This window comes from Pelodiscus sinensis, chromosome 19, assembly GCF_049634645.1.
Source record: "Pelodiscus sinensis isolate JC-2024 chromosome 19, ASM4963464v1, whole genome shotgun sequence".
NCBI lineage: Eukaryota > Metazoa > Chordata > Testudines > Trionychidae > Pelodiscus > Pelodiscus sinensis.
Genome location: NC_134729.1, coordinates 14,934,762 through 14,962,669, shown reverse-complemented (window position 1 = coordinate 14,962,669; position 27,908 = coordinate 14,934,762). Strand labels below are relative to the sequence as shown.

The 27,908-nt window shown below is 71.9% G+C and overlaps 2 protein-coding genes across 3 annotated transcripts in view; one reads left to right on the top strand and one right to left on the bottom strand.

The window, feature by feature from the left end:
- Window positions 1–557: 557 nt before the first annotated feature.
- Window positions 558–19,255, bottom strand: RDH8 (retinol dehydrogenase 8). Its single transcript, XM_075902510.1, is given in 7 exon segments — window positions 558–1,135; window positions 1,138–1,171; window positions 2,078–2,261; window positions 13,355–13,448; window positions 14,567–14,746; window positions 15,897–16,058; window positions 19,024–19,255. Coding segments are annotated over 7 exon segments (948 nt in total). The 5' UTR covers window positions 19,130–19,255; the 3' UTR covers window positions 558–947.
- Window positions 19,256–23,127: 3,872 nt separating this feature from the next.
- The window catches only part of LOC142818973 (collagen alpha-1(XI) chain-like), a 40,253-nt gene continuing 35,472 nt past the window's right edge, over window positions 23,128–27,908 (top strand). For both annotated transcript variants that reach the window (XM_075902508.1, XM_075902509.1), the window contains exons 1-2: window positions 23,128–23,350; window positions 27,590–27,757. In XM_075902508.1, coding sequence (XP_075758623.1) covers window positions 23,260–23,350; window positions 27,590–27,757 — 259 coding nt within the window. In that variant the 5' untranslated portion in view covers window positions 23,128–23,259. The remainder of the gene's footprint in view (window positions 23,351–27,589; window positions 27,758–27,908) is intronic.

Sequence of the window (27,908 nt, the reverse complement as noted above, 5' to 3'; positions counted from 1 at the left end):
GTGCAGGGCCGTGCAGGGGGCCCAGGATGCGCAGGGGCCGTGCAGGGGGGCCCAGGGTGTGCAGGGGGCCGTGCAGGGGGCCCAGGATGCGCAGGGCCGTGCAGGGGGCCCAGGGTGTGCAGGGCCGTGCAGGGGGGCCCAGGATGCGCAGGGGCCGTGCAGGGGGCCCAGGATGCGCAGGGGCCGTGCAGGGGGGGCCCAGGATGCGCAGGGGCCGTGCAGGGGGCCCAGGGTGCGCAGGGGCCGTGCAGGGGGGCCCAGGATGCGCAGGGGCCGTGCAGGGGGGGCCCAGGATGCGCAGGGGCCGTGCAGGGGGGGCCCAGGATGCGCAGGGGCCGTGCAGGGGGGCCCAGGATGCGCAGGGGCCGTGCAGGGGGGGCCCAGGATGCGCAGGGGCCGTGCAGGGGGCCCAGGGTGCGCAGGGGCCGTGCAGGGGGGCCCAGGATGCGCAGGGGCCGTGCAGGGGGGGCCCAGGATGCGCAGGGGCCGTGCAGGGGGCCCAGGATGCGCAGGGGCCGTGCAGGAGGCCCAGGATGCGCAGGGGCCGTGCAGGGGGCCCAGGATGCGCAGGGGCCGTGCAGGGGGGGCCCAGGATGCGCAGGGGCCGTGCAGGGGGCCCAGGATGCGCAGGGGCCGTGCAGGGGGCCCAGGATGCGCAGGGGCCGTGCAGGGGGCCCAGGATGCGCAGGGGCCGTGCAGGGGGGGCCCAGGATGCGCAGGGGCCGTGCAGGGGGCCCAGGATGCGCAGGGGCCGTGCAGGGGGCCCAGGATGCGCAGGGGCCGTGCAGGGGGCCCAGGGTGGTCTGGGGGAGCGTCGTGGGGACCAGCGATGTCACAGCCGGCTCTGCGGCGCAGCGGCCGGCCGGGAGGCGAGGGAGCCAGTGGAAGGAAGGGGGCGGCGGCGCGGGACAGCGGCTGGAGCCGGCGGTTTGGGCCGGGGCCGTGGCTCAGGCGGGGACGACGCGGCGGCGGCAGCACTGGCAGGTGAGGCAGCGCAGGGCCCGCAGGCTGGCGTGGAAGAGCGCGCCGTGGTCGAAGAGCAGGCGGTGGAACGTGCGCACGGAGAGCTCCCCCGAGGGGTCGGCGTATTTCAGCGCCGTCAGCGGCGTGTACAGCGGGTTGGTGAGAGTGCGGAAGGGGGACGCGACGCCCCAATCACCTGCACCACAGCCTGTGGGGGGGGGGGCGGTCAGTGCCCTGCAGCATCCGTCTGTCCGTCCTCTCGGCTCGCTCCCCCGCCCGTCTGTCCGTCCTCTCGGCTCGCTCCCCGCCCGTCTGTCCGTCCTCTCGGCTCGCTCCCCCGTCCGTCTGTCCGTCCTCTCGGCTCGCTCCCCCGCCCGTCTGTCTGTCCTCTTGGCTCGCTCCCCCGCCCGTCTGTCCGTCCTCTCGGCTCGCTCCCCCGCCCGTCTGTCTGTCCTCTTGGCTCGCTCCCCCGCCCGTCTGTCTGTCCTCTTGGCTCGCTCCCCTGTCCATCTGTCTGTCCTCACAGCTTGCTTCCCCTCTGTCTGTCCATCCTCTCAGCTCGCCACCCCCCCATCCGTCCATTCTCTTGGCTCGCACCCCCGTCCGTCTGTCCATCCTCTCAGCTCGCTCTCCTCTCCACCTGTCTGTCCTCATGGCTCATGCCCCCATCTGTCCGTCTGCCCGTCCTTATGGCTCACTCACCCTGTCTGTCTGTCTGTCTGTCTGTCTTGCTCACCCCATCTGTCCATCTGCCCGGGCCCACCCAGACCCCACCTGTGCCACCCTCTCATGCCCCCGGTGGCTGGACGCGGCATTGCAGGTCGTTCCCCCCCCCCCCCCCCCCCCCGACTGTGGGCCCTCAGTGCCCGTGGGGCTGAATCGCCCGCCCGCCTGGCTCAGCTGCCCACCCTGCCACTGCAGCGAGCCCCACCCGCCAGGCAGCGTCCCTGCCCGCGCCCAGCCCCAGGGTCCCTGCCCCGCCCACGCCCTGCCTCTTCGCCCAGCTCCCACCCGTGCCAGACCCGCACCTGGCAGCTGAGTCACCAGGAGCAGCAGGCCCGCAGGCAGAGGCTGGGGCAGACACTGGGGGGTGCCCCGGTAGCCCCACACCCACCTTGGCCACGGCCTCGGGGCTCTGCCCCATGGTGCTGAAGATCTGGCGGGAGGCGGGCACGTAGACCTCCCGGAAGTAGCGCAGGGTGGCCGGGTCGGTGCCAGGGAACTCGGAGCGGGACACGTCCGCCATCAGCTTCAGCTCGAAGTCCGTGTTCACCGGGCCCGGCTCCACCAGGGACACGCTGCAGGGAGCCGGCGTCAGGGGCTGCGAGCACACGGCTCTCGGCTCCGGGAGCAGGCGGGCGCCAATCCCAGGGTGGGCTCCGTGTTCACAGCGTTGCCTGGGCCCACCGAGCAGCCAGCCTGGCGCCTGCACAAGGACCTGCCAGGCTGGGGGCTGGAGCCCTGCTCTCCGGCTGGGCATGAGGAGCAACTGGGGGGCCTCCCTACCCCTAGCCCCTCCCTCTGGGCCCCCCTGGGAGGGGTGGCCGGGTGACACCCTTTGCCTGGGAAGCAAGACAGGCAGGAGGAGGGGCTGGCTGGGGGCTGGGACCAGGAGCTGAGAGTTGGTCAGTCTGGGCTGGCTTGGGGGGCAGGGAGAGGGGGGCTGGGCCAGACTCAGAGCCCCTCCCCCCAGGCTGGGCTGCGCTGGCTGCTCCTGGGCCCTGTACTGACCAGTTTGTGCCGTGCTGGGTCCCTGGGAACCCCCCTATTCTCCCTGCCGGCTGGGAGCCCCCTGGCTGTGGGGCGGGGGGGCAGGGCCTGGGGCTCCCCCCCTCGGAGACGCCTTGACTGGCTGCTCCTGTCTCCTGGGCTAATGAGCGCTGGGCTGCACCCCGCCACCGCTGTTCCACACGGCGGCTGGGTCTGGCTGGCTGGGGGTGGGGCGCAGGCCCCCTGCCTGCCTCGGGAGACCTGCCTGGTGGACTTGCTGCGTGGACGGGGCAGACCCAGGAAGGTGAAGCCCCACAGGCTTCTTGCCCAGGCGTCGGGGTGTTCAGAGCAGGGAGGCGCCGCCCCAGAGTCCTGGCTGGCCTCCTAGGGTCTGTCTACACTAGCCCCCCAGTTCGAACTAGGAGGGTAATGTAGGATTTGAATTTCCCGGGCTTCATTTGCATCTCGCTGGGCGCCGCCATTTTGAAATCCCCGCTCGTGCGGACTCCCTGCCCGCGGCTCCAGGCGGCTCGAACTAGCTAGTTCGGACCAGGCTTCCTATTGCCACCGTCACGCCTCGGGGAGAGCGCAGAGAACTGTCTCCTGGCCCCGCCAACGACGTCCCCCGGAAGGGGAGGGGCTCGGCCACCTCCCCACTGGCCCCGGGTGCAGGCTCACAGGCCGAAGCTGCAGCGCCCCGCGGTTCCCAGGGAGACCCCTCAGCGGGCCAGCCTCCTGAAGGGTGAACCCCCCCAGGGATAGACCGCGGCCCCCTCCGCCTCTGGGACCACTCCCCCCGTCTGCCGGGGAACCCCTCCTTCGGCCCCCCGAGGATCACACTCAGGTTCCACCGTAGGCCCCTCCGCCTCTGGGACCACTCCCCCCAGTCTGCCGGGGAACCCCTCCTTCGGCCCCCCGAGGATCACACTCAGGTTCCACCGTGGGCCCCTCCGCCTCTGGGACCACTCCCCCCAGTCTGCCGGGGAACCCCTCCTTCGGCCCCCCCGAGGATCACACTCAGGTTCCACCGTAGGCCCCTCCGCCTCTGGGACCACTCCCCCCCGTCTGCCGGGGAACCCCTCCTTCGGGCCCCCCGAGGATCACACTCAGGTTCCACCGTAGGCCCCTCCGCCTCTGGGACCACTCCCCCAGTCTGCCGGGGAACCCCTCCTTCGGCCCCCCCGAGGATCACACTCAGGTTCCACCGTGGGCCCCTCCGCCTCTGGGACCACTCCCCCCCGTCTGCCGGGGAACCCCTCCTTCGGCCCCCCGAGGATCACACTCAGGTTCCACCGTGGGCCCCTCCGCCTCTGGGACCACTCCCCCCGTCTGCCGGGGAACCCCTCCTTCGGCCCCCCCGAGGATCACACCCAGGTTCCACCGTAGGCCCCTCCGCCTCTGGGACCACTCCCCCCGTCTGCCGGGGAACCCCTCCTTCGGCCCCCCCGAGGATCACACTCAGGTTCCACCGTGGGCCCCTCCGCCTCTGGGACCACTCCCCCCGTCTGCCGGGGAACCCCTCCTTCGGCCCCCCCGAGGATCACACTCAGGTTCCACCGTAGGCCCCTCCGCCTCTGGGACCACTCCCCCCGTCTGCCGGGGAACCCCTCCTTCGGCCCCCCCGAGGATCACACTCAGGTTCCACCGTGGGCCCCTCCGCCTCTGGGACCACTCCTCCCGTCTGCTGGGGAACCCCTCCTTCGGCCCCCCCGAGGATCACACTCAGGTTCCACCGTAGGCCCCTCCGCCTCTGGGACCACTCCCCCCGTCTGCTGGGGAACCCCTCCTTCGGCCCCCCGAGGATCACACTCAGGTTCCACCGTAGGCCCCTCCGCCTCTGGGACCACTCCTCCCGTCTGCTGGGGAACCCCTCCTTCGGCCCCCCCGAGGATCACACTCAGGTTCCACCGTAGGCCCCTCCGCCTCTGGGACCACTCCCCCCAGTCTGCCGGGGAACCCCTCCTTCGGCCCCCCCGAGGATCATACTCAGGTTCCACCGTGGGCCCCTCCGCCTCTGGGACCACTCCCCCCAGTCTGCCGGGGAACCCCTCCTTCGGCCCCCCCGAGGATCACACTCAGGTTCCACCGTGGGCCCCTCCGCCTCTGGGACCACTCCCCCCGTCTGCCGGGGAACCCCTCCTTCGGCCCCCCCGAGGATCACACTCAGGTTCCACCGTGGGCCCCTCCGCCTCTGGGACCACTCCCCCCGTCTGCCAGGGAACCCCTCCTTCGGCCCCCCGAGGATCACACTCAGGTTCCACCGTGGGCCCCTCCGCCTCTGGGACCACTCCCCCCAGTCTGCCGGGGAACCCCTCCTTCGGCCCCCCGAGGATCACACTCAGGTTCCACCGTGGGCCCCTCCGCCTCTGGGACCACTCCCCACAGTCTGCCAGGGAACCCCTCCTTCGGCCCCCCCGAGGATCACACTCAGGTTCACCGTAGGCCCCTCCGCCTCTGGGACCACTCCCCCCAGTCTGCCAGGGAACCCCTCCTTCGGCCCCCCCGAGGATCACACTCAGGTTCCACCGTGGGCCCCTCCGCCTCTGGGACCACTCCTCCCGTCTGCTGGGGAACCCCTCCTTCGGCCCCCCCGAGGATCACACTCAGGTTCCACCGTAGGCCCCTCCGCCTCTGGGACCACTCCCCCCAGTCTGCCGGGGAACCCCTCCTTCGGCCCCCCCGAGGATCACACTCAGGTTCCACCGTGGACCCCTCCGCCTCTGGGACCACTCCCCCCAGTCTGCCGGGGAACCCCTCCTTCGGCCCCCCCGAGGATCACACCCAGGTTCCACCGTGGGCCCCTCCGCCTCTGGGACCACTCCCCCCAGTCTGCCGGGGAACCCCTCCTTCGGCCCCCCCGAGGATCACACCCAGGTTCCACCGTAGGCCCCTCCGCCTCTGGGACCACTCCCCCCGTCTGCCGGGGAACCCCTCCTTCGGCCCCCCCGAGGATCACACTCAGGTTCCACCGTGGGCCCCTCCGCCTCTGGGACCACTCCTCCCAGTCTGCTGGGGAACCCCTCCTTCGGCCCCCCCGAGGATCACACTCAGGTTCCACCGTAGGCCCCTCCGCCTCTGGGACCACTCCCCCCAGTCTGCCGGGGAACCCCTCCTTCGGCCCCCCCGAGGATCACACTCAGGTTCCACCGTGGGCCCCTCCGCCTCTGGGACCACTCCCCCCAGTCTGCCGGGGAACCCCTCCTTCGGCCCCCCCGAGGATCACACTCAGGTTCCACCGTAGGCCCCTCCGCCTCTGGGACCACTCCCCCCGTCTGCCGGGGAACCCCTCCTTCGGCCCCCCCGAGGATCACACTCAGGTTCCACCGTAGGCCCCTCCGCCTCTGGGACCACTCCCCCCAGTCTGCCGGGGAACCCCTCCTTCGGCCCCCCCGAGGATCATACTCAGGTTCACCGTAGGCCCCTCCGCCTCTGGGACCACTCCCCCCAGTCTGCCAGGGAACCCCTCCTTCGGCCCCCCGAGGATCACACTCAGGTTCCACCGTGGGCCCCTCCGCCTCTGGGACCACTCCCCCCAGTCTGCCGGGGAACCCCTCCTTCGGCCCCCCCGAGGATCACACTCAGGTTCCACCGTAGGCCCCTCCGCCTCTGGGACCACTCCCCCCGTCTGCTGGGGAACCCCTCCTTCGGCCCCCCGAGGATCACACTCAGGTTCCACCGTGGACCCCTCCGCCTCTGGGACCACTCCCCCCGTCTGCTGGGGAACCCCTCCTTCGGCCCCCCGAGGATCACACTCAGGTTCCACCGTGGGCCCCTCCGCCTCTGGGACCACTCCCCCCGTCTGCCGGGGAACCCCTCCTTCGGCCCCCCCGAGGATCACACTCAGGTTCCACCGTAGGCCCCTCCGCCTCTGGGACCACTCCCCCCGTCTGCCGGGGAACCCCTCCTTCGGCCCCCCGAGGATCACACTCAGGTTCCACCGTAGGCCCCTCCGCCTCTGGGACCACTCCCCCCGTCTGCCGGGGAACCCCTCCTTCGGCCCCCCCGAGGATCACACTCAGGTTCCACCGTAGGCCCCTCCGCCTCTGGGACCACTCCCCCCGTCTGCCGGGGAACCCCTCCTTCAGCCCCCCGAGGATCACACTCAGGTTCCACCGTGGGCCCCTCCGCCTCTGGGACCACTCCCCCCGTCTGCCGGGGAACCCCTCCTTCGGCCCCCCCGAGGATCACACTCAGGTTCCACCGTGGGCCCCTCCGCCTCTGGGACCACTCCCCCCGTCTGCCGGGGAACCCCTCCTTCGGCCCCCCCGAGGATCACACTCAGGTTCCACCGTAGGCCCCTCCGCCTCTGGGACCACTCCCCCCAGTCTGCCAGGGAACCCCTCCTTCGGCCCCCCGAGGATCACACTCAGGTTCCACCGTAGGCCCCTCCGCCTCTGGGACCACTCCTCCAGTCTGCCGGGGAACCCCTCCTTCGGCCCCCCCGAGGATCACACTCAGGTTCCACCGTAGGCCCCTCCGCCTCTGGGACCACTCCCCCAGTCTGCCGGGGAACCCCTCCTTCGGCCCCCCCGAGGATCACACTCAGGTTCCACCGTAGGCCCCTCCGCCTCTGGGACCACTCCCCCCGTCTGCCGGGGAACCCCTCCTTCGGCCCCCCGAGGATCACACTCAGGTTCCACCGTGGGCCCCTCCGCCTCTGGGACCACTCCCCCCGTCTGCCGGGGAACCCCTCCTTCGGCCCCCCCGAGGATCATACTCAGGTTCCACCGTAGGCCCCTCCGCCTCTGGGACCACTCCCCCCGTCTGCCGGGGAACCCCTCCTTCGGCCCCCCCGAGGATCACACTCAGGTTCCACCGTGGGCCCCTCCGCCTCTGGGACCACTCCCCCCGTCTGCCGGGGAACCCCTCCTTCGGCCCCCCGAGGATCACACTCAGGTTCCACCGTGGGCCCCTCCGCCTCTGGGACCACTCCCCCCGTCTGCCGGGGAACCCCTCCTTCGGCCCCCCCGAGGATCACACTCAGGTTCCACCGTGGGCCCCTCCGCCTCTGGGACCACTCCCCCCGTCTGCCGGGGAACCCCTCCTTCGGCCCCCCCGAGGATCACACTCAGGTTCCACCGTAGGCCCCTCCGCCTCTGGGACCACTCCCCCCGTCTGCCGGGGAACCCCTCCTTCGGCCCCCCGAGGATCACACTCAGGTTCCACCGTAGGCCCCTCCGCCTCTGGGACCACTCCCCCCGTCTGCCGGGGAACCCCTCCTTCGGCCCCCCCGAGGATCACACTCAGGTTCCACCGTAGGCCCCTCCGCCTCTGGGACCACTCCCCCAGTCTGCCGGGGAACCCCTCCTTCGGCCCCCCCGAGGATCACACTCAGGTTCCACCGTAGGCCCCTCCGCCTCTGGGACCACTCCCCCCAGTCTGCCGGGGAACCCCTCCTTCGGCCCCCCCGAGGATCACACTCAGGTTCACCGTAGGCCCCTCCGCCTCTGGGACCACTCCCCCCGTCTGCCGGGGAACCCCTCCTTCGGCCCCCCCGAGGATCACACTCAGGTTCCACCGTAGGCCCCTCTGCCTCTGGGACCACTCCCCCCGTCTGCCGGGGAACCCCTCCTTCGGGCCCCCCGAGGATCACACTCAGGTTCCACCGTGGGCCCCTCCGCCTCTGGGACCACTCCCCCCGTCTGCCGGGGAACCCCTCCTTCGGCCCCCCCGAGGATCATACTCAGGTTCCACCGTGGGCCCCTCCGCCTCTGGGACCACTCCCCCCAGTCTGCCGGGGAACCCCTCCTTCGGCCCCCCCGAGGATCACACTCAGGTTCCACCGTAGGCCCCTCCGCCTCTGGGACCACTCCCCCCAGTCTGCCAGGGAACCCCTCCTTCGGCCCCCCCGAGGATCATACTCAGGTTCCACCGTGGGCCCCTCCGCCTCTGGGACCACTCCCCCCGTCTGCCGGGGAACCCCTCCTTCGGCCCCCCCGAGGATCACACTCAGGTTCCACCGTAGGCCCCTCCGCCTCTGGGACCACTCCCCCCAGTCTGCCGGGGAACCCCTCCTTCGGCCCCCCCGAGGATCACACTCAGGTTCCACCGTAGGCCCCTCCGCCTCTGGGACCACTCCCCCCGTCTGCCGGGGAACCCCTCCTTCGGCCCCCCCGAGGATCACACTCAGGTTCCACCGTGGGCCCCTCCGCCTCTGGGACCACTCCCCCCAGTCTGCCAGGGAACCCCTCCTTCGGGCCCCCCGAGGATCACACTCAGGTTCCACCGTAGGCCCCTCCGCCTCTGGGACCACTCCCCCCGTCTGCCGGGGAACCCCTCCTTCGGCCCCCCGAGGATCACACTCAGGTTCCACCGTGGGCCCCTCCGCCTCTGGGACCACTCCCCCCGTCTGCCGGGGAACCCCTCCTTCGGCCCCCCCGAGGATCACACTCAGGTTCCACCGTGGGCCCCTCCGCCTCTGGGACCACTCCCCCCGTCTGCCGGGGAACCCCTCCTTCGGCCCCCCCGAGGATCACACTCAGGTTCCACCGTAGGCCCCTCCGCCTCTGGGACCACTCCCCAGTCTGCCGGGGAACCCCTCCTTCGGCCCCCCCGAGGATCACACTCAGGTTCCACCGTAGGCCCCTCCGCCTCTGGGACCACTCCCCCCAGTCTGCCGGGGAACCCCTCCTTCGGCCCCCCGAGGATCACACTCAGGTTCCACCGTGGGCCCCTCCGCCTCTGGGACCACTCCCCCCGTCTGCTGGGGAACCCCTCCTTCGGCCCCCCCGAGGATCACACTCAGGTTCCACCGTGGGCCCCTCCGCCTCTGGGACCACTCCCCCCGTCTGCCGGGGAACCCCTCCTTCGGCCCCCCGAGGATCACACTCAGGTTCCACCGTAGGCCCCTCCGCCTCTGGGACCACTCCCCCCAGTCTGCCGGGGAACCCCTCCTTCGGCCCCCCGAGGATCACACTCAGGTTCCACCGTGGGCCCCTCCGCCTCTGGGACCACTCCCCCCAGTCTGCCGGGGAACCCCTCCTTCGGCCCCCCCGAGGATCACACTCAGGTTCCACCGTAGGCCCCTCCGCCTCTGGGACCACTCCCCCCCAGTCTGCCGGGGAACCCCTCCTTCGGCCCCCCCGAGGATCACACTCAGGTTCCACCGTAGGCCCCTCCGCCTCTGGGACCACTCCCCCCAGTCTGCCGGGGAACCCCTCCTTCGGCCCCCCGAGGATCACACTCAGGTTCCACCGTAGGCCCCTCCGCCTCTGGGACCACTCCCCCCGTCTGCCGGGGAACCCCTCCTTCGGCCCCCCCGAGGATCACACTCAGGTTCACCGTAGGCCCCTCCGCCTCTGGGACCACTCCCCCCGTCTGCCGGGGAACCCCTCCTTCGGCCCCCCCGAGGATCACACTCAGGTTCCACCGTAGGCCCCTCCGCCTCTGGGACCACTCCCCCCGTCTGCCGGGGAACCCCTCCTTCGGCCCCCCCGAGGATCACACTCAGGTTCACCGTAGGCCCCTCCGCCTCTGGGACCACTCCCCCCGTCTGCCGGGGAACCCCTCCTTCGGCCCCCCCGAGGATCACACTCAGGTTCCACCGTAGGCCCCTCCGCCTCTGGGACCACTCCCCCCGTCTGCCGGGGAACCCCTCCTTCGGGCCCCCCGAGGATCACACTCAGGTTCCACCGTGGGCCCCTCCGCCTCTGGGACCACTCCCCCCGTCTGCCGGGGAACCCCTCCTTCGGCCCCCCGAGGATCACACTCAGGTTCCACCGTAGGCCCCTCCGCCTCTGGGACCACTCCCCCCAGTCTGCCAGGGAACCCCTCCTTCGGCCCCCCCGAGGATCATACTCAGGTTCCACCGTGGGCCCCTCCGCCTCTGGGACCACTCCCCCCGTCTGCCGGGGAACCCCTCCTTCGGCCCCCCCGAGGATCACACTCAGGTTCCACCGTGGGCCCCTCCGCCTCTGGGACCACTCCCCCCAGTCTGCCGGGGAACCCCTCCTTCGGCCCCCCCGAGGATCACACTCAGGTTCCACCGTAGGCCCCTCCGCCTCTGGGACCACTCCCCCAGTCTGCCGGGGAACCCCTCCTTCGGCCCCCCGAGGATCACACCCAGGTTCCACCGTGGGCCCCTCCGCCTCTGGGACCACTCCCCCCAGTCTGCCGGGGAACCCCTCCTTCGGCCCCCCCGAGGATCACACTCAGGTTCCACCGTAGGCCCCTCCGCCTCTGGGACCACTCCCCCCAGTCTGCCGGGGAACCCCTCCTTCGGCCCCCCCGAGGATCACACTCAGGTTCCACCGTAGGCCCCTCCGCCTCTGGGACCACTCCCCCCAGTCTGCCAGGGAACCCCTCCTTCGGCCCCCCGAGGATCACACTCAGGTTCCACCGTGGGCCCCTCCGCCTCTGGGACCACTCCCCCCAGTCTGCCGGGGAACCCCTCCTTCGGCCCCCCGAGGATCACACTCAGGTTCCACCGTGGGCCCCTCCGCCTCTGGGACCACTCCCCCCGTCTGCCGGGGAACCCCTCCTTCGGCCCCCCCGAGGATCACACTCAGGTTCCACCGTGGGCCCCTCCGCCTCTGGGACCACTCCCCCCGTCTGCCGGGGAACCCCTCCTTCGGCCCCCCGAGGATCACACTCAGGTTCCACCGTGGGCCCCTCCGCCTCTGGGACCACTCCCCCCGTCTGCCGGGGAACCCCTCCTTCGGCCCCCCGAGGATCACACTCAGGTTCCACCGTAGGCCCCTCCGCCTCTGGGAACACTCCCCCCGTCTGCCGGGGAACCCCTCCTTCGGCCCCCCGAGGATCACACTCAGGTTCCACCGTGGGCCCCTCCGCCTCTGGGACCACTCCCCCCAGTCTGCCGGGGAACCCCTCCTTCGGCCCCCCCGAGGATCACACCCAGGTTCCACCGTAGGCCCCTCCGCCTCTGGGACCACTCCCCCCGTCTGCCAGGGAACCCCTCCTTCGGCCCCCCCGAGGATCACACTCAGGTTCCACCGTAGGCCCCTCCGCCTCTGGGACCACTCCTCCAGTCTGCCGGAGAACCCCTCCTTCGGCCCCCCCGAGGATCACACCCAGGTTCCACCGTAGGCCCCTCCGCCTCTGGGACCACTCCCCCCAGTCTGCCGGGGAACCCCTCCTTCGGCCCCCCGAGGATCACACTCAGGTTCACCGTAGGCCCCTCCGCCTCTGGGACCACTCCCCTGTCTGCCGGGGAACCCCTCCTTCGGCCCCCCGAGGATCACACTCAGGTTCCACCGTGGGCCCCTCCGCCTCTGGGACCACTCCTCCAGTCTGCCGGGGAACCCCTCCTTCGGCCCCCCCGAGGATCACACTCAGGTTCCACCGTAGGCCCCTCCGCCTCTGGGACCACTCCCCCCAGTCTGCCGGGGAACCCCTCCTTCGGCCCCCCCGAGGATCACACTCAGGTTCCACCGTGGGCCCCTCCGCCTCTGGGACCACTCCCCCCAGTCTGCCGGGGAACCCCTCCTTCGGCCCCCCCAAGGATCACACTCAGGTTCCACCGTAGGCCCCTCCGCCTCTGGGACCACTCCCCCCGTCTGCCGGGGAACCCCTCCTTCGGCCCCCCCGAGGATCACACTCAGGTTCCACCGTGGGCCCCTCCGCCTCTGGGACCACTCCCCCCAGTCTGCCGGGGAACCCCTCCTTCGGCCCCCCCGAGGATCACACTCAGGTTCCACCGTGGGCCCCTCCGCCTCTGGGACCACTCCCCCCGTCTGCCGGGGAACCCCTCCTTCGGCCCCCCCGAGGATCACACTCAGGTTCCACCGTGGGCCCCTCCGCCTCTGGGACCACTCCCCCCAGTCTGCCGGGGAACCCCTCCTTCGGCCCCCCCGAGGATCACACCCAGGTTCCACCGTAGGCCCCTCCGCCTCTGGGACCACTCCCCCCGTCTGCTGGGGAACCCCTCCTTCGGCCCCCCCGAGGATCACACTCAGGTTCCACCGTGGGCCCCTCCGCCTCTGGGACCACTCCCCAGTCTGCCGGGGAACCCCTCCTTCGGCCCCCCCGAGGATCACACTCAGGTTCCACCGTGGGCCCCTCCGCCTCTGGGACCACTCCCCCCGTCTGCCGGGGAACCCCTCCTTCGGCCCCCCCGAGGATCACACTCAGGTTCCACCGTAGGCCCCTCCGCCTCTGGGACCACTCCCCCCGTCTGCCGGGGAACCCCTCCTTCGGCCCCCCCGAGGATCACACTCAGGTTCCACCGTGGGCCCCTCCGCCTCTGGGACCACTCCCCAGTCTGCCGGGGAACCCCTCCTTCGGCCCCCCCGAGGATCATACTCAGGTTCCACCGTAGGCCCCTCCGCCTCTGGGACCACTCCCCCCGTCTGCCGGGGAACCCCTCCTTCGGCCCCCCCGAGGATCACACTCAGGTTCCACCGTGGGCCCCTCCGCCTCTGGGACCACTCCCCAGTCTGCCGGGGAACCCCTCCTTCGGCCCCCCCGAGGATCATACTCAGGTTCCACCGTAGGCCCCTCCACCTCCTGGACCCGCTCCTCACTGGCCTCCAGTGCACCTGGCTCTTGCAAGCCCCCTTCTTTCTCTTGCGTCCCAGTCCACAGGCTGCAATCCATCCCACCGCTGCCACCAGTGTAACAGAGGTGTGGGCACCCCTCCACCCACGCTCAGCCCCAAACTCCCCTCCCCCCACACTCCCCTCCCGGGCACCCTCCCTCTCCCCTCCTGGCCACTGGCACTCACAAGACGTGGAACTGGAGGAGCTGCACGGCCAGGCTCTCGCAGAAACCCTCCATGGCGAACTTGGAGGCGGCATAGACGTCATTAAATACAATGCCTGCGGAGTCACCGGGGGTCCATTTGTTACTGTCCACAGCCCCTGCATTGTCCCCTCCTCCCCTGCTAACTGCCCCCCAGTGCTCCCCAACCTCTGCCCCAGCCCCCACTGCCCCCCAGTGCTCCCCAACCTCTGCCCCAGCCCCACTGGACCCTGCTGCTCCCCAACCTCTGCCCCAGCCCCCACTGGACCCTGCTGCTCCCCAACCTCTGCCCCAACCCCCACTGGACCCTGCTGCTCCCCAACCTCTGCCCCAGCCGCCACTGGACCCTGCTGCTCCCCAACCTCTGCCCCAGCCCCCACTGGACCCTGCTGCTCCCCAACCTCTGCCCCAGCCCCCACTGGACCCTGCTGCTCCCCAACCTCTGCCCCCAGCCCCCACTGGACCCTGCTGCTCCCCAACCTCTGCCCCACCCCCACTGGACCCTGCTGCTCCCCAACCTCTGCCCCAACCCCCACTGGACCCTGGTGCTCCCCAACCTCTGCCCCCAGCCCCCACTGGACCCTCCTGCTCCCCAACCTCTGCCCCAGCCCCCACTGGACCCTGGTGCTCCCCAACCTCTGCCCCACCCCCACTGGACCCTGCTGCTCCCCAACCTCTGCCCCAACCCCCACTGGACCCTCCTGCTCCCCAACCTCTGCCCCAGCCCCCACTGGACCCTCCTGCTCCCCAACCTCTGCCCCCAGCCCCCACTGGACCCTCCTGCTCCCCAACCTCTGCCCCAGCCCCCACTGGACCCTCCTGCTCCCCAACCTCTGCCCCCAGCCCCCACTGGACCCTCCTGCTCCCCAACCTCTGCCCCAGCCCCCACTGGACCCTGCTGCTCCCCAACCTCTGCCCCAACCCCCACTGGACCCTGCTGCTCCCCAACCTCTGCCCCCACCCCCACTGGACCCTGGTGCTCCCCAACCTCTGCCCCCACCCCCACTGGACCCTGCTGCTCCCCAACCTCTGCCCCAGCCCCCACTGGACCCTGCTGCTCCCCAACCTCTGCCCCAACCCCCACTGGACCCTCCTGCTCCCCAACCTCTGCCCCCAACCCCCACTGGACCCTCCTGCTCCCCAACCTCTGCCCTAGCCCCCACTGGACCCTGCTGCTCCCCACAATCCCCCTCACCCTGCAGCCCCATCACGCTGCTCATCACCACGATGTGGCCACTCTGGCGCTGCTTCATGTCAGGCAGCACGGCCTGCACCATGCGCACGGCGCCGAAGAAGTTGGTGTCGAAGACGCGTTTCATCTCTGCGATGCTGATGCTCTCGATGGGCCCGATCTGCCCCACGCCCGCGTTGTTCACTGGGGGGAGACGCTCAGAGCCCCTGGCCTGGCGTGGGGCAGAGAGCACAGCCCCCCTGGCCCCGTCCCCCCAGCTCAGCCCCCCTCCCCCCAGCTCAGCCCCCGCTGGCCCCGTCCCCCCAGCTCAGCCCCCCCTCCCCCCCAGCTCAGCCCCCGCTGGCCCCGTCCCCCCAGCTCAGCCCCCCCTCCCCCCCAGCTCAGCCCCCGCTGGCCCCGTCCCCCCAGCTCAGCCCCCCCTCCCCCCCAGCTCAGCCCCCGCTGGCCCCATCCCCCCAGCTCAGCCCCCCTCCCCCCCAGCTCAGCCCCCGCTGGCCCCGTCCCCCCAGCTCAGCCCCCCCTCCCCCCCAGCTCAGCCCCCGCTGGCCCCATCCCCCCAGCTCAGCCCCCCTCCCCCCCAGCTCAGCCCCCGCTGGCCCCGTCCCCCCAGCTCAGCCCCCCTCCCCCCCAGCTCAGCCCCCGCTGGCCCCGTCCCCCCAGCTCAGCCCCCCCTCCCCCCCAGCTCAGCCCCCGCTGGCCCCATCCCCCCAGCTCAGCCTCCCTTCCCCCCAGCTCAGCCCCCGCTGGCCCAATCCCCCCAGCTCAGCCCCCCTCCCCCCCAGCTCAGCCCCCGCTGGCCCCGTCCCCCCAGCTCCGCCCCCGCTGGCCCCGTCCCCCCAGCTCAGCCCCTGCTGGCCCAATCCTCCCAGCTCAGCCCCCCTCCCCCCCAGCTCAGCCCCCGCTGGCCCCGTCCCCCCAGCTCAGCCCCCCTCCCCCCCAGCTCAGCCCCCGCTGGCCCCGTCCCCCCAGCTCAGCCCCCCCTCCCCCCCAGCTCAGCCCCCGCTGGCCCCATCCCCCCAGCTCAGCCCCCCCTCCCCCCCAGCTCAGCCCCCGCTGGCCCCATCCCCCCAGCTCAGCCCCCCTTCTCCCCAGCTCAGCCCCCGCTGGCCCAATCCCCCCAGCTCAGCCCCCCTCCCCCCCAGCTCAGCCCCCGCTGGCCCCGTCCCCCCAGCTTAGCCTCCGCTGGACCCTCCCCCCTGATGAGCCCCCTCCAGCCCCTTCCCCCCCCAGCTCAGCACCTGTCAACCCCCCCCGGGTGAGCCCCTGCCAGACCTTGCCCCCCAGCTCGGCCCTCACCGGCCCGTCTCTGCCCCCTGGCTGTGCCCAGCCTCACCCAGCACGTCCACCCGGCGCTCGGGGATGCTGCCCAGGCACTCGGCCACCGAGGCGTCGCTGCAGACGTCCAGGCGCTGGATGCTCAGGGTCCTGCCCAGGGCCGTGCCCGCCGCCCGCTCCAGCATCTCCTTCTTCTGCAGGTCCCGCATGGTGGCAATGACTGGAGGGGGAGCGGCGCTGAGGGGCCGGGGCAACACAGGGGCCAGCCACGGCCCTGAGCGCCCCCCCCCGCCCGGCACGGCCCCTACTGCCCCACCCCCCCGCCCGGCACGGCCCCTACTGCCCTGCCCCCCCCTGCCCGGCACAGCCCTGAGCGCCCCCCCCTGCCCGGCACAGCCCTGAGCGCCCCCCCCGCCCGGCACGGCCCCTACTGCCCTGCCCCCCCCGCCCGGCACAGCCCTGAGCGCTCCCCCCATCCGGCACGGCCCTGAGCGCCCCCCCCATCCGGCACGGCCCTGAGCGCCCCCCCCCCCGCCCGGCACGGCCCCTACTGCCCTGCCCCCCCCCGCCCGGCACAGCCCTGAGCGCCCCCCCCGCCCGGCACGGCCGCTACTGCCCTGCCCCCCCGGCCTGGCACGGCCGCTACTGCCCTGCCTCCCCCGCCCGGCACGGCCGCTACTGCCCTGCCCCCCCTGCCCGGCACAGCCCTGAGCGCCCCCCCCGCCCGGCACGGCCCTGAGCGCCCCCCCTGCCCGGCACGGCCCTGAGCGCCCCCCCCGCCCGGCACGGCCCTGAGCGCCCCCCCCATCCGGCACGGCCCTGAGCGCCCCCCCCCCCGCCCGGCACGGCCGCTACTGCCCTGCCCCCCCCCCCGCCTGGCACGGCCGCTACTGCCCTGCCCCCCCCCCGCCTGGCACGGCCGCTACTGCCCCACCCCCCCCGCCCGGCACGGCCGCTACTGCCCCACCCCCCCCGCCTGGCACGGCCGCTACTGCCCCACCCCCCCCCGCCCGGCACGGCCGCTACTGCCCCACCCCCCCCGCCTGGCACGGCCGCTACTGCCCTGGCCCCCCCCCCGCCCGGCACGGCCGCTACTGCCCTGCCCCCCCCGCCTGGCACGGCCCTGAGCGCCCCCCCCCGCCCGGCACGGCCGCTACTGCCCTGGCCCCCCCGCCTGGCACGGCCCTGAGCGCCCCCCCCGCCCGGCACGGCCGCTACTGCCCTGCCCTGCCCCCCCGCCCAGCACGGCCCTGAGCGCCCCCCCCCGCCCGGCACGGCCGCTACTGCCCTGGCCCCCCCCCCCGGCCTGGCAGCGGCGGGGGAGGGGCTGGCTCAGAGTCACAGGGTTAAAGGGTCAAGCCGGGATTCTCGCTCCCTAAGAGGCTTTGGTGTCACGGTGCCTAATCCCCAGTGACTGAGCCCCTGCGTGTGGCTGCGTGTGCTCGGCGTGTCCATGTGTGTTCTGTGTGCTCCGCGTGTGGCTGCGTGTGGCTGCATGTGCTCCATGTGTCCATGTGTGTTCTGTGTGCTCCGCGTGTGGCCGCATGTGGCTGCGTGTGCTCCGCGTGTCCATGTGTGTTCTGTGTGCTCCGCGTGTGGCTGCGTGTGCTCCGCGTGTCCATGTGTGTTCTGTGTGCTCCGCGTGTGGCCGCATGTGGCTGCGTGTGCTCCGTGTGTCCATGTGTGTTCTGTGTGCTCCGCGTGTGGCTGCATGTGCTCCGCGTGTCCATGTGTGTTCTGTGTGCTCCGCGTGTGGCCGCATGTGGCTGCGTGTGCTCCGCGTGTCCATGTGTGTTCTGTGTGCTCCGCGTGTGGCTGCGTGTGCTCCGCGTGTCCATGTGTGTTCTGTGTGCTCCGCGTGTGGCTGCGTGTGCTCCGCGTGTCCATGTGTGTTCTGTGTGCTCCGCGAGTGGCCGCATGTGGCTGCGTGTGCTCCGCGTGTCCACGTGTGTTCTGTGTGCTCCGCGTGCGCCCACATGTGGCCATGTGCGCTCCGCGTGTCCATGTGTGTTCTGTGTGCTCCGCATGTGGCCATGTGCGCTCCGCGTGTCCATGTGTGTTCTGTGTGCTCCGTGTGTGGCCACGTGTGCTCCGCGTGTCCATGTGTGTTCTGTGTGCTCCGCGTGCGCCCGCATGTGGCCACGTGCGCTCCGCGTGTGCTCTCTGTTTTGTGTTTGGCTGGGGGGCTACTCCATGCATTCAACTCTGCTCAGCCCCATTGCTCCGTGTGGGGCTGTGACGGTGCGTTGGGATCCCCCGTCTCCTGCACCCCCGAAATGGCACGAACAGACTCCCCCAGCCAGTAGAATTGAGGGTGGTTCATTGCTCCTCCACGATACAGCCCAGCACAGATGTCATCTGGTTACAGGAACTGGGGGCTAAGAGGCCTCAGTGCCCCCTTGAGATAGGGGAGTCCCAGCCCCCCCCCCCAGCTCCTTCTCCCCTGCTTTCCAGCCAGGAACTAACCACCTCTCCTCCAGCCCTGCCCCCAGCCAGGGCAGCATCCACCTCCCTTTGTTCCTCCCCATGGGGGGTGGCTGGTCAGACAGGTTTGGAGCCCCCTTTGCATAATGACTCCCCCTTCCCTGCTGGGTCTTGCTCCAGACAGCAGAGGTCGCCACAGCCCGGCAAGGCCCCCCCACTACGTCACAGGGGCCTACGAGGGGGGTTCAGCCCCAGACAGAGGCAGCTGCCCCAAATCAGCCACTGGGGTCAGGCCCCTGGCTCTGAGCAGGGCGGGGGTGGGGCAGCTGGGGGAGGGTCATGCCCTGGCTGGGGGGGGGGGTGTTATACAAGTGCCCTCCTGGTGGCCCCGCAATCGGCTCTGCCGGCTAATCCCCAGGGATGGGGCCGGGGGGGGGGCAGGGCACTGGCTGGGGGCAGCAGGTCCCCCCACTGGCTGGGCCTCAATTCAGCCCCTAGGCCAGGCCTTGCTGGGAGCAGAGGGTGTCGGGGCCAGGACTGCAGGACCCCCCCATGGGGGAAAGAGCCGGAGCCAGGGGCAGCCCCTTCCCCATTCTGCCCCCCGTCCCATTCTGCCCCCCTGCCCCGTTCTGCCCCCCGTCCCGTTCTGCCCCCCTGCCCCGTTCTGCCCCCCGTCCCGTTCTGCCCCCCTGCCCCGTTCTGCCCCCCGTCCCGTTCTGCCCCCCCGCCCCGTTCTGCCCCCCCGCTCCGTGGACCCTCACCCTGGAAGCGCTGCCCAGGGTCCTGCGCCAGCTGCACGGCCACTCGGAGCCCGATGCCCGAGGAGCAGCCGGTGACCAGCACCGTCCTCGGCGCCGCGCTGCCCATGGCTGAGCCGCACGGCCCCAGGGCTCCGAGGGGATCAGACCCGGCGTCACGTGGGGCCGGGATCAGCCGCTCCTGGCAGCCCTGAGCCCGGCGGGGCAGGGACGGTGGGTTCTGGCCTGGCCCCCTTCCGCCTGCTGCCTCGGCCCCAGGGCCCTGGCCCCCACCCCTCTCGCCCCCACCCACACAGCCCCTGGCCCCCATCCCTCTCGCCCCCACCCGCACAGCCCCTAGCCCCCACCCCTCTCGCCCCCACCCACACAGCCCCTGGCCCCCACCCCTCTCGCCCCCACCCACACAGCCCCTAACCCCCATCCCTCTCGCCCCCACCCGCACAGCCCCTGGCCCCCACCCCTCTCGCCCCCACCCACACAGCCCCTGGCCCCCACCCCTCTCGCCCCCACCCACACAGCCCCTGGCCCCCACCCCTCTCGCCCCCACCCGCACAGCCCCTAGCCCCCACCCCTCTCACCCCGACCCCACACAGCCCCTGGCCCCCACCCCTCTCGCCCCCACCCGCACAGCCCCTGGCCCTCACCCCTCTTGCCCCCACCTGCACAGCCCCTGGCCCCCACCCCTCTCACCCCCACCCCCACCCCACACAGCCCCTGGCCCCCACCCCTCTCACCCCCACACCCACCCCACACAGCCCCTGGCCCCCACCCCTCTCACCCCCACCCCCACCCCACACAGCCACTGGCCCCTCCCTCAATGGGGGTATGTCTACACTGCCACCTTAGTTCTAGGGTGGCAGTGTAGACATACCCTGGGATTGCCACTGAGGGAGGCTGCCCCCACCCCTCCCCCATGCACACACTGGCCGAGGCCCCTGGGGGCAGGTGCAACCAGGGGACACAGGCGGGAGGGGGGGTGGCTGGGGCCAGGGACGGGAGCCTGGAGTGGGTCAGTCTCGGCTGGTTTGGGGGGCAGGGCCCGGGCTCTGAGCCCCTTTCCCCGGAATGTGCCACATTGGGTCCCTGGGAACGGGCTGGGAGCCCCACCTGGCTGCGGTGGGGCGGGGGGAGAGGGGTGTGTGCAGGGCCTGGTGACTCCTCCAGCCCCGGCGACACCCCGTGTACGTGCCTCAGTTTCCCTAGTTTCCTCAGTACCTAGCCGAGGTTGCCTGCGGGAGCGAGGGAGGACACCAGCCTCCCCCACGTGCTGGCCTGGCCCCCCCAGCTCAGCCCTTGCCCCGGACGGCCAGTGCCCCCCCCGCCCCCCTGTGACCCCCGGCCTGACACGGGCTGAGTCCCTGCCCCATGCTTGCCCCCCAGGGTCCCTCTCACACCATGAAGGGCTGGGGGGCAGGGCTGAGAACCCCCGGCACCCCCCACAGGCAGCTCCTCGGCCCTGGCCCAGGCGGGGGGGGGGGCAGGACTCCTGGGTCCCATTCCCGCCCCGCCCGGTGCGGAGGGGGAGGGGCCCCTCGGGGGGCTGGCCAGGTGTGCGGGGAGCCCCCCCCCAGGAATGTGGGCGGGACAAGTTCCAGCAGGAGGGTAAAGGGGGCTCGTGGCCTGGGGCCCAGGGCTGCTCTGGGGAAATGGGGGGCCCGGGGGGGGGCGGAACTGGCGGGGGGGGTCCCCGCGGGCTCTGCCGCAGCCGGGCCGGGCCCGGGGCCCGTTACTGCAGAGACCGCGGTAAATATTTGCCGGGGGGGGGGAGCCCAGCGGTGACTCACGCGCTGAGCAATGGGGAGGGCGGGAGCGGAACAGCAGCTGCAGGGCCGGGGCGGGACCCAGGCCGGGCCGGCAGCGCCGGGGGGCGGGGGTGAGGGGCGCTGGCAGGGCCGGGGGGCGGGGGTGAGGGGCGCTGGCAGGGCCGGGGGGGCTAGGGCCAGGGGGGCGGGAGTGAGGGGCGCTGGCAGGGCCGGGGGGCGGGGGTGAGGGGCGCTGGCAGGGCCGGGGGGGCTAGGGCCGGGGGGGCGGGAGTGAGGGGCGCTGGCAGGGCCGGGGGGCGGGGGTGAGGGGCGCTGGCAGGGCCGGGGGGGGCGGGGGTGAGGGGCGCTGGCAGGGCCGGGGGGCGGGAGTGAGGGGCGCTGGCAGGACTGGGGGGCGGGAGTGAGGGGCGCTGGCAGGGCTGGGGGCAGGGGTGAGGGGCGCTGGCAGGGCTGGGGGCAGGGCTGGGGGGCAGGAGTGAAGGGCGCTGGCAGGGCTGGGGGCAGGGCTGGGGGGCAGGGGTGAGGGGCGTGGGCAGGGCTGGGGGCAGGGCTGGGGGGCAGGGGTGAGGGGTATTGGCAGGGCTGGGGGCAGGGCTGGGGGGCAGGAGTGAGGGGCGCTGGCAGGGCTGGGGGCAGGAGTGAGGGGTATTGGCAGGGCTGGGGGCAGGGCTGGGGGGCAGGAGTGAGGAGCGCTGGCAGGGCTGGGGGGCAGGAGTGAGGGGCGCGGGCAGGGCTGGGGGCAGGAGTGAGGGGCGCGGGCAGGGCTGGGGGCAGGGGTGAGGGGCGCGGGCAGGGCTGGGGGCAGGGGTGAGGGGCGCGGGCAGGGCTGGGGGGCAGGAGTGAGGGGCGCGGGCAGGGCTGGGGGGCAGGAGTGAGGGGCACGGGCAGGGCTGGGGGGCAGGAGTGAGGGGCGCTGGCAGGGCTGGGGGGCAGGAGTGAGGGGCGCTGGTAGGGCTGGGGGCAGGGGTGAGGGGCGCGGGCAGGGCTGGGGGCAGGGCTGGGGGCAGGGGTGAGGGGCGCGGGCAGGGCTGGGGGCACCCACACGTCTGGCTCCTGAAGAGGGAAAGGAAACGGCCTCCTAACCTCAGGGAGCCCAGGGGGGCTGGAAGACTCAGCTGGTGCCGAGGCCAGGGGCTGCCGGCGGGCAGACAGACAGACAGACAGACAGACAGAATCAAGGCAGTGGGGATGAGGGCAGCCCCGGGGGCACCAATGGGCCCCAACCTTTGCTCTGCTGGGGCCTGGCTGTGGGACAGGGGAAGGTTGGGGGGCAGTGTGACCTAGTGGTCAAGGCAGAGCCGGAGTGAGGGCTCTGGGGGGCTGGGCTAATTCATCCGGCTGAGCTGGGGGAGCTGGGCAGGTTGAGGCGGGGCAGAGATAGAGGGGCTGTGGGGTTAGCCAGAATTGGGGGGAGGCAGGAGTGTGGGGAGCAGGTGGGGGAGGGGTGCAGCCCTTGGGGGGCTATGTGGGGAGCCACCCTCAACCATGTCAGTGGGGAGGGGCTGCCCCAATGGGGGAGAGGGGACAAGCAGCCTGGAGGGGGCCTGCTGGGGGGTTGGTGGGCTCAGTCCATGGGGCTGGGGTGTTGCCTGGCCCCCACTTCACAGTGCTGAGGGGTCAAACTCCCAACCCTGGGATTCAGGTGTTGCCAGAGCCAGCTCCTCTTGGCCTGAGCCCTGGACGCAGGATGGGGGCTGAGGAGAGATGTCAGGAGCCAGGCCCAGATGGGGCTGCAGGACACCTGGGTTCACCCCAATCTCTGCCCCAGCCCCCTTGGGCTCCAGCTCACTGGGCGCCAGCCACATTGCTCCCGCCCGCCTCTCGGCACCAGCCTGGGCACATCCGGCTAAGAGCCGTGGATAGACCTTCCCCCCTGGATTTATTCAGCTCTTCCCGGAACCATTACTGGCCTTCGCAGCGTCCTCTGGCGAGGAGTTCCACAAGTTGACTGTGCACTGGGGTGAAGAAAAACTTCCTTTGGTTTGTTTTAAACCAGCTGCCTATTAATTTCATTGGGTGGCCCCTAGTTTTTGAGTTATGGGAACAAGTCAATTAACTTTTCCTTATTCATTTTCTCTACTCCGGCCATGACATTATAGCCCTCTGTCCTATCCCCCTCGTCTCCTCTTTCCCAAGCTGCAAAGTCCTTGGCTTTTTAGTCTCTCCTCAGAGGGCAGCAGTGGGAAAGAGGGTCCGTGGGGGGCAGCCTGTGACCACTGCCAAAATGCGTGAAGAGGCCCCCCTACAAAAATTCTTGCCCACCCCATCATAGGGGAGTAGGGAAGGCAGTCTGAGCGGGGAGGGGAGGGGAGGGCAGGGGAGGAGGGAAGCGGGGGGAGGGGAGGAGGGAAGGCCGGGGGAGGGCTCTCTGCTCACAGTCTCTCCAAAGGGCTGGGTGAGTCTGCACACGGCCAGGCAGCGGGTCCCGGGATCGGAGGCTGGAGCGGCAGGGAGCTTGGCCGAGTCAGCGCTGCGGATGGAGAGGTGCCCGGGCGCACAGGGGCCCGCGAGGGCCACGCTCCTGCTCCTGCTGGCCCTGCTGCGTGGCCCACCCCGGGTGCAGGCAGGTAACAGCGGGATTCAGGGCCTGGCCGGTGTCGCCAGCAGGGAAGCAGGGAGGTTCCAGGGGTCTCTCTCTGGGTGTCTCAGCCGTGGCACAGCGGGCAGCTCACCAAGGGGGCAGAGCCAGGCAGCTCCCATGTGGGGGCTGCGAGGCAGGGTAGGGGACTAGGGGTTCTCCCCATGCACCCCATGTGCCCCACTCCTGCACCCCCCCGAATCCCCCTGCTTGCACCCCCCCAAAACACCCCACCCCCACATGCTCTGCACCCCTTCCCCGGCTGCACAGTCTGTCCTCCGCCCCCACCACAGACGCAGGAGACCAGACCCCTTGCCTGGGCCAGGCGCCCTCTGGCACAGACACACGCCCAGGTGCCCCCCCCGGCTGGGCTGCCCCGATCGCGCAGGGACAATTCTGCCTGGCCCGGGGGGGGCAGGGGCGTAGAAAATTTGCTTTGATTGAAAGTGACAGGGGTGGGCAGGTGGGGGAGGTCGGGGCAGGCCTGGCCCCTGCCCCCTGCCGAGCCAGCTCCCCCTCCCACCTCTGTGCCCCAGCCCCCCAGTCCAGCCCCAGCGCAGCCCTGACTGGCCCCAGGGGCCCATCCCCTCCCGCCACCATGCTGGGTCCCTGGGCTCCCTCCCGGGTGCTGGCTGAGCCAGGCAGGGCAGGAGCAGCAGGGGCTGGGGCCCTGCTCGACCAGACGCTGGCCTCCCCCCGGGCTCAGGGTGCTGGGGGCCAGGAGGGGCCAGACTCATTTCTCTGCTGTCCCCAGGCTCTGGGCACAGGGGGCCGGTGCCCGGGCCCGGTTCAGCACCATGGACAGAGCACTAAGGAGGGCCCTGCCCCCACACCTGAGGGAGGGAGCGGCCCTGGAGCAAGGGGGCAGCCTGGTTGGCCGGGCCCAGCCCGGGTATGGGACCAGCCAGAACCTCTGGCCTCAGCTGCTTGGCTCTGCCCTGGCATGGGGGGCTCCTCTGCCCCAGTCTCTCCCTGACACCCCCCCGGAGGGGCCAGACAGGTGTCCAACTCTGTGGGGACGACCTGCCCAAAACCACCTGCATCCAGGCCCCCAGCCTTCCCCACGGCTGTCTGGGGGAGCTGGGCCGTCCGTCCGTCCCCCACGGCTGTCTGGGGGAGCTGGGCCGTCTGTCTGTCCGTCCCCCACGGCTGTCTGGGGAGCTGGGCCGTCTGTCCGTCCGTCCCCCACGGCTGTCGGGGGAGCTGGGCCGTCTGTCCGTCCGTCCCCCACGGCTGTCGGGGGAGCTGGGCCGTCTGTCCGTCCGTCCCCCACGGCTGTCGGGGGAGCTGGGCCGTCTGTCCCCCATGGCTGTCTGGGGAGCTGGGCCGTCTGTCCATCCGTCCGTCCCCCACGGCTGTCTGGGGAGCTGGGCCGTCTGTCCGTCCGTCCCCCACGGCTGTCTGGGGGAGCTGGGCCGTCTGTCCGTCCGTCCCCCACGGCTGTCTGGGGGAGCTGGGCCGTCTGTCCGTCCGTCCCCCACGGCTGTTTCAGGGGAGCTGGGCCGTCTGTCCGTCCGTCCCCCATGGCTGTCTGGGGGAGCTGGGCTGTCTGTCCGTCCGTCCCCCGTGGCTGTTTCAGGGGAGCTGGGCCGTCTGTCCGTCCGTCCCCCACGGCTGTTTCAGGGGAGCTGGGCCGTCTGTCCGTCCGTCCCCCACGGCTGTTTCAGGGGAGCTGGGCCATCTGTCCGTCCGTCCCCCATGGCTGTCTGGGGGAGCTGGGCTGTCTGTCCGTCCGTCCCCCGTGGCTGTTTCAGGGGAGCTGGGCCGTCTGTCCGTCCGTCCCCCACGGCTGTTTCAGGGGAGCTGGGCCGTCTGTCCGTCCGTCCCCCACGGCTGTTTCAGGGGAGCTGGGCCATCTGTCCGTCCGTCCCCCATGGCTGTCTGGGGGAGCTGGGCCGTCTGTCCGTTCGTCCCCCGTGGCTGTCTGGGGAGCTGGGCCGTCTGTCCGTCCGTCCCCCGTGGCTGTCTGGGAGCTGGGCCGTCTGTCCATCCGTCCCCCGTGGCTGTCTGGGGAGCTGGGTCGTCTGTCCGTCTGTTCCCCATGGCTGTCTGGGGAGCTGGTCCGTCTGTCCAGTGTGCCAGACACTGCAATACCGCAGGGCCAGGCTGTGAAGCCCCAGGCGGGGCTGGCTCCTTGGTGCCTCTGGGGTTCAGCGCTTTGATGGGCAGGGCCCTGCCACCCCGGGGTGCTCGGGCAGAGGACGGGGACCGCGAGGCGATGGGGTGGGGTCAGGCCGGAGCCAGGGCCAGGCTGTATTCACACAATGGTGCCACCCGGGCCAGGCCCCGAGCCGGAGAACGAGGCTGCCAAGGCCCCTTCCCGTGGGCTCCGGGTCTGGACCCTTCTCGGGGGCCCCTCCCTCGGGGCTCAGCCCTGGGGCAGCCCCTCTGAGCCCCCAGCCACCTGTCTCTGCCGTGGGCCCTTGGGGAGTCCCCTCGCCTGGGGCCCCTCCCAGAGCAGCCCTGGTCTCCGGCCCAGAGCGACTCCCAGCCAGCGGCAGAGGGTGTCTCACGCTTTGAACCCAGCCCAGCAACTCTCAGGCCTGTCGGTCTGCCCCCCGCCCAGCCCCGAACGTCTCCCCTGCAGCCAGGGGGCTCTGGCTGCCCCCCATCCCGCAGCCCCCTCCCTCCAGCCCAGCCTCCCATCCCCCCAGCAACCCCTCCCCCGGCCTGTGTCTGCTGGACAGATACCCGGGTCGCCTGGGCCCCCTCTTCTCTCCCCTCCCTGCCCTGTGCCCCCCGCTTGGGACTGGCCCTGGGGGCCTTTTTCCACGGCCCTTTGGCCCCCACTGGCCAGACCCGGCCGTGCCCTGCGAGCTGGGTCTGCCGGGCCTGGGGCCCCAGTGGCCAGGGGGCCCAGGTCTGTGCTGGACCTGGAACAACCAACTCCCCCCCCTTCGTTACACCAGTAACCCCCCGGGTACCGAGTGCCCCCCAGCAGGCAGCCCCTTGGCAACCCCCACAAATCCCCCACTTTTTCATACACCCGACCCCCAGCCCCTGCCCCCCAGCCCTGCCAGTGCCCCCACTCCTGACCCCCAGTCCCTGCCCCCCACTTCTGACCCCCAGTCCCTGCTCCACAGCCCTGCCAGTGCCCCCCACTCCTGACCCCCAGTCCCTGCCCCCAACCTTGCCAGTGCCCCCCTCTCCCAACCCCCAGCCCCTGTGCCCCATCCCTGCCAGTGCCCCCACTCCCGACCCCCAGCCCCTGCCCCCCAGCACTGCCAGTGCCCCCACTCCTGACCCCCAGCTCCTACCCCCCCAGCCCTGCCAGTGCCCCCACTCCTGACCCCCAGCCCCTGCCCCCCAGCCCTGCCAGTGCCCCCACTCCCGACCCCCAGCCACTGCCAGCTCAGCCCTGGGCCTGTCCCTGCCTGAGGGGGTCTTTGCTGGGGGGTCCTGATCGGTTGTCCCGCGTCCTGTGGCTGGGGAGGAGACTCGGGGGTGGGGATGGCTCCCAGGACACCAAGAGGGGCAGCCCCCTTGCCCCCAGCTCGCCGCAGCCTGTGAGCCGAGCCGGGGGCGACGCCGCCCCCCTCGCTGGGGCCGGAGATGGAGGTGGCTCCCCCGGGAGCTCCCGGCAGGAAATGGGAACCAAGTGGGGTCAAGAGGGCCTGGGAGACGGAGCGGCCTGGGCCTTGCTCTCAGATGTGGGGTGCAGGCGCCGCTCGCCCCTCCCCAGCCTGTCCAGGCAGCTCCCTGCCAGGCGGTGGGGAGGGGAGGGGCTGCCCCAGGGCAGAGGGGCCCCTGTGTGTCTCCTGGAAATCCCCCGCCCCTCCCCCTGCTCTGGGATTAACCTCCGAGGTGCCGCGTCTGTGGGGCTGCTGGGGGCGGGGCCTCATCCCATTGCCTGGGGTGTGGGAAACTGGGGGGGACAAGTGACCCCTGCGGGGTCCCCCAGGAGGTGGGGACAGGGCGGATCTATGCCCCATGGGGGGATGAGCCCCAGAGGCGCCTGCCTGGCCCCACTGGTCCCCAGCATGAGTCCTGGCCTGAGCGGGAGGGCTGGGGGGTCAGGGAAGGGATCTGGGCCGGAGGGTGGGGGCTGGGTCTTGGGGCCACACAGCTGCCTGGCCCCGCGCTGGCCCCCCATGCCAGGCATGGGCAGCACCCCAGGGTGGGGAAGCTGAGGCACTGGGCGAGGCTGGGGGTGGATTGTGGGGGGTGAGGCGGGTTCTGGAGGGGGGAGCGACCCAGGACGGTGACCCTGCCCCCCCTTGCACCGTAGCTGAGCCTGTGGACGTGCTGCGGGCCCTGGGGCTGTGGGACAGCAGGGACGGAGTCTCCATTGTGACTGGCATCTGCCCCCAGCGGCGCGGGGCCAAGGAGAGCGACTTCGCCTTCCGTCTGCAGAACGGCTCCCAGCTGAGCGCCCCCACCCGCCAGCTCTTCCCCGGTATGGCTGCAGGCAGGGCCTGGCGTGGGCAGAGGGTGGCAGAGTGGGGCTTAGGAGCCGTGGGCAGGGGGGCTGTGGGCAGAGGGGCTGTGGGCAGAGGGTGGTTGTGTGGGGCCGTGGGCAGAGGGGCCGTGGGCAGAGGGGCCGCGGG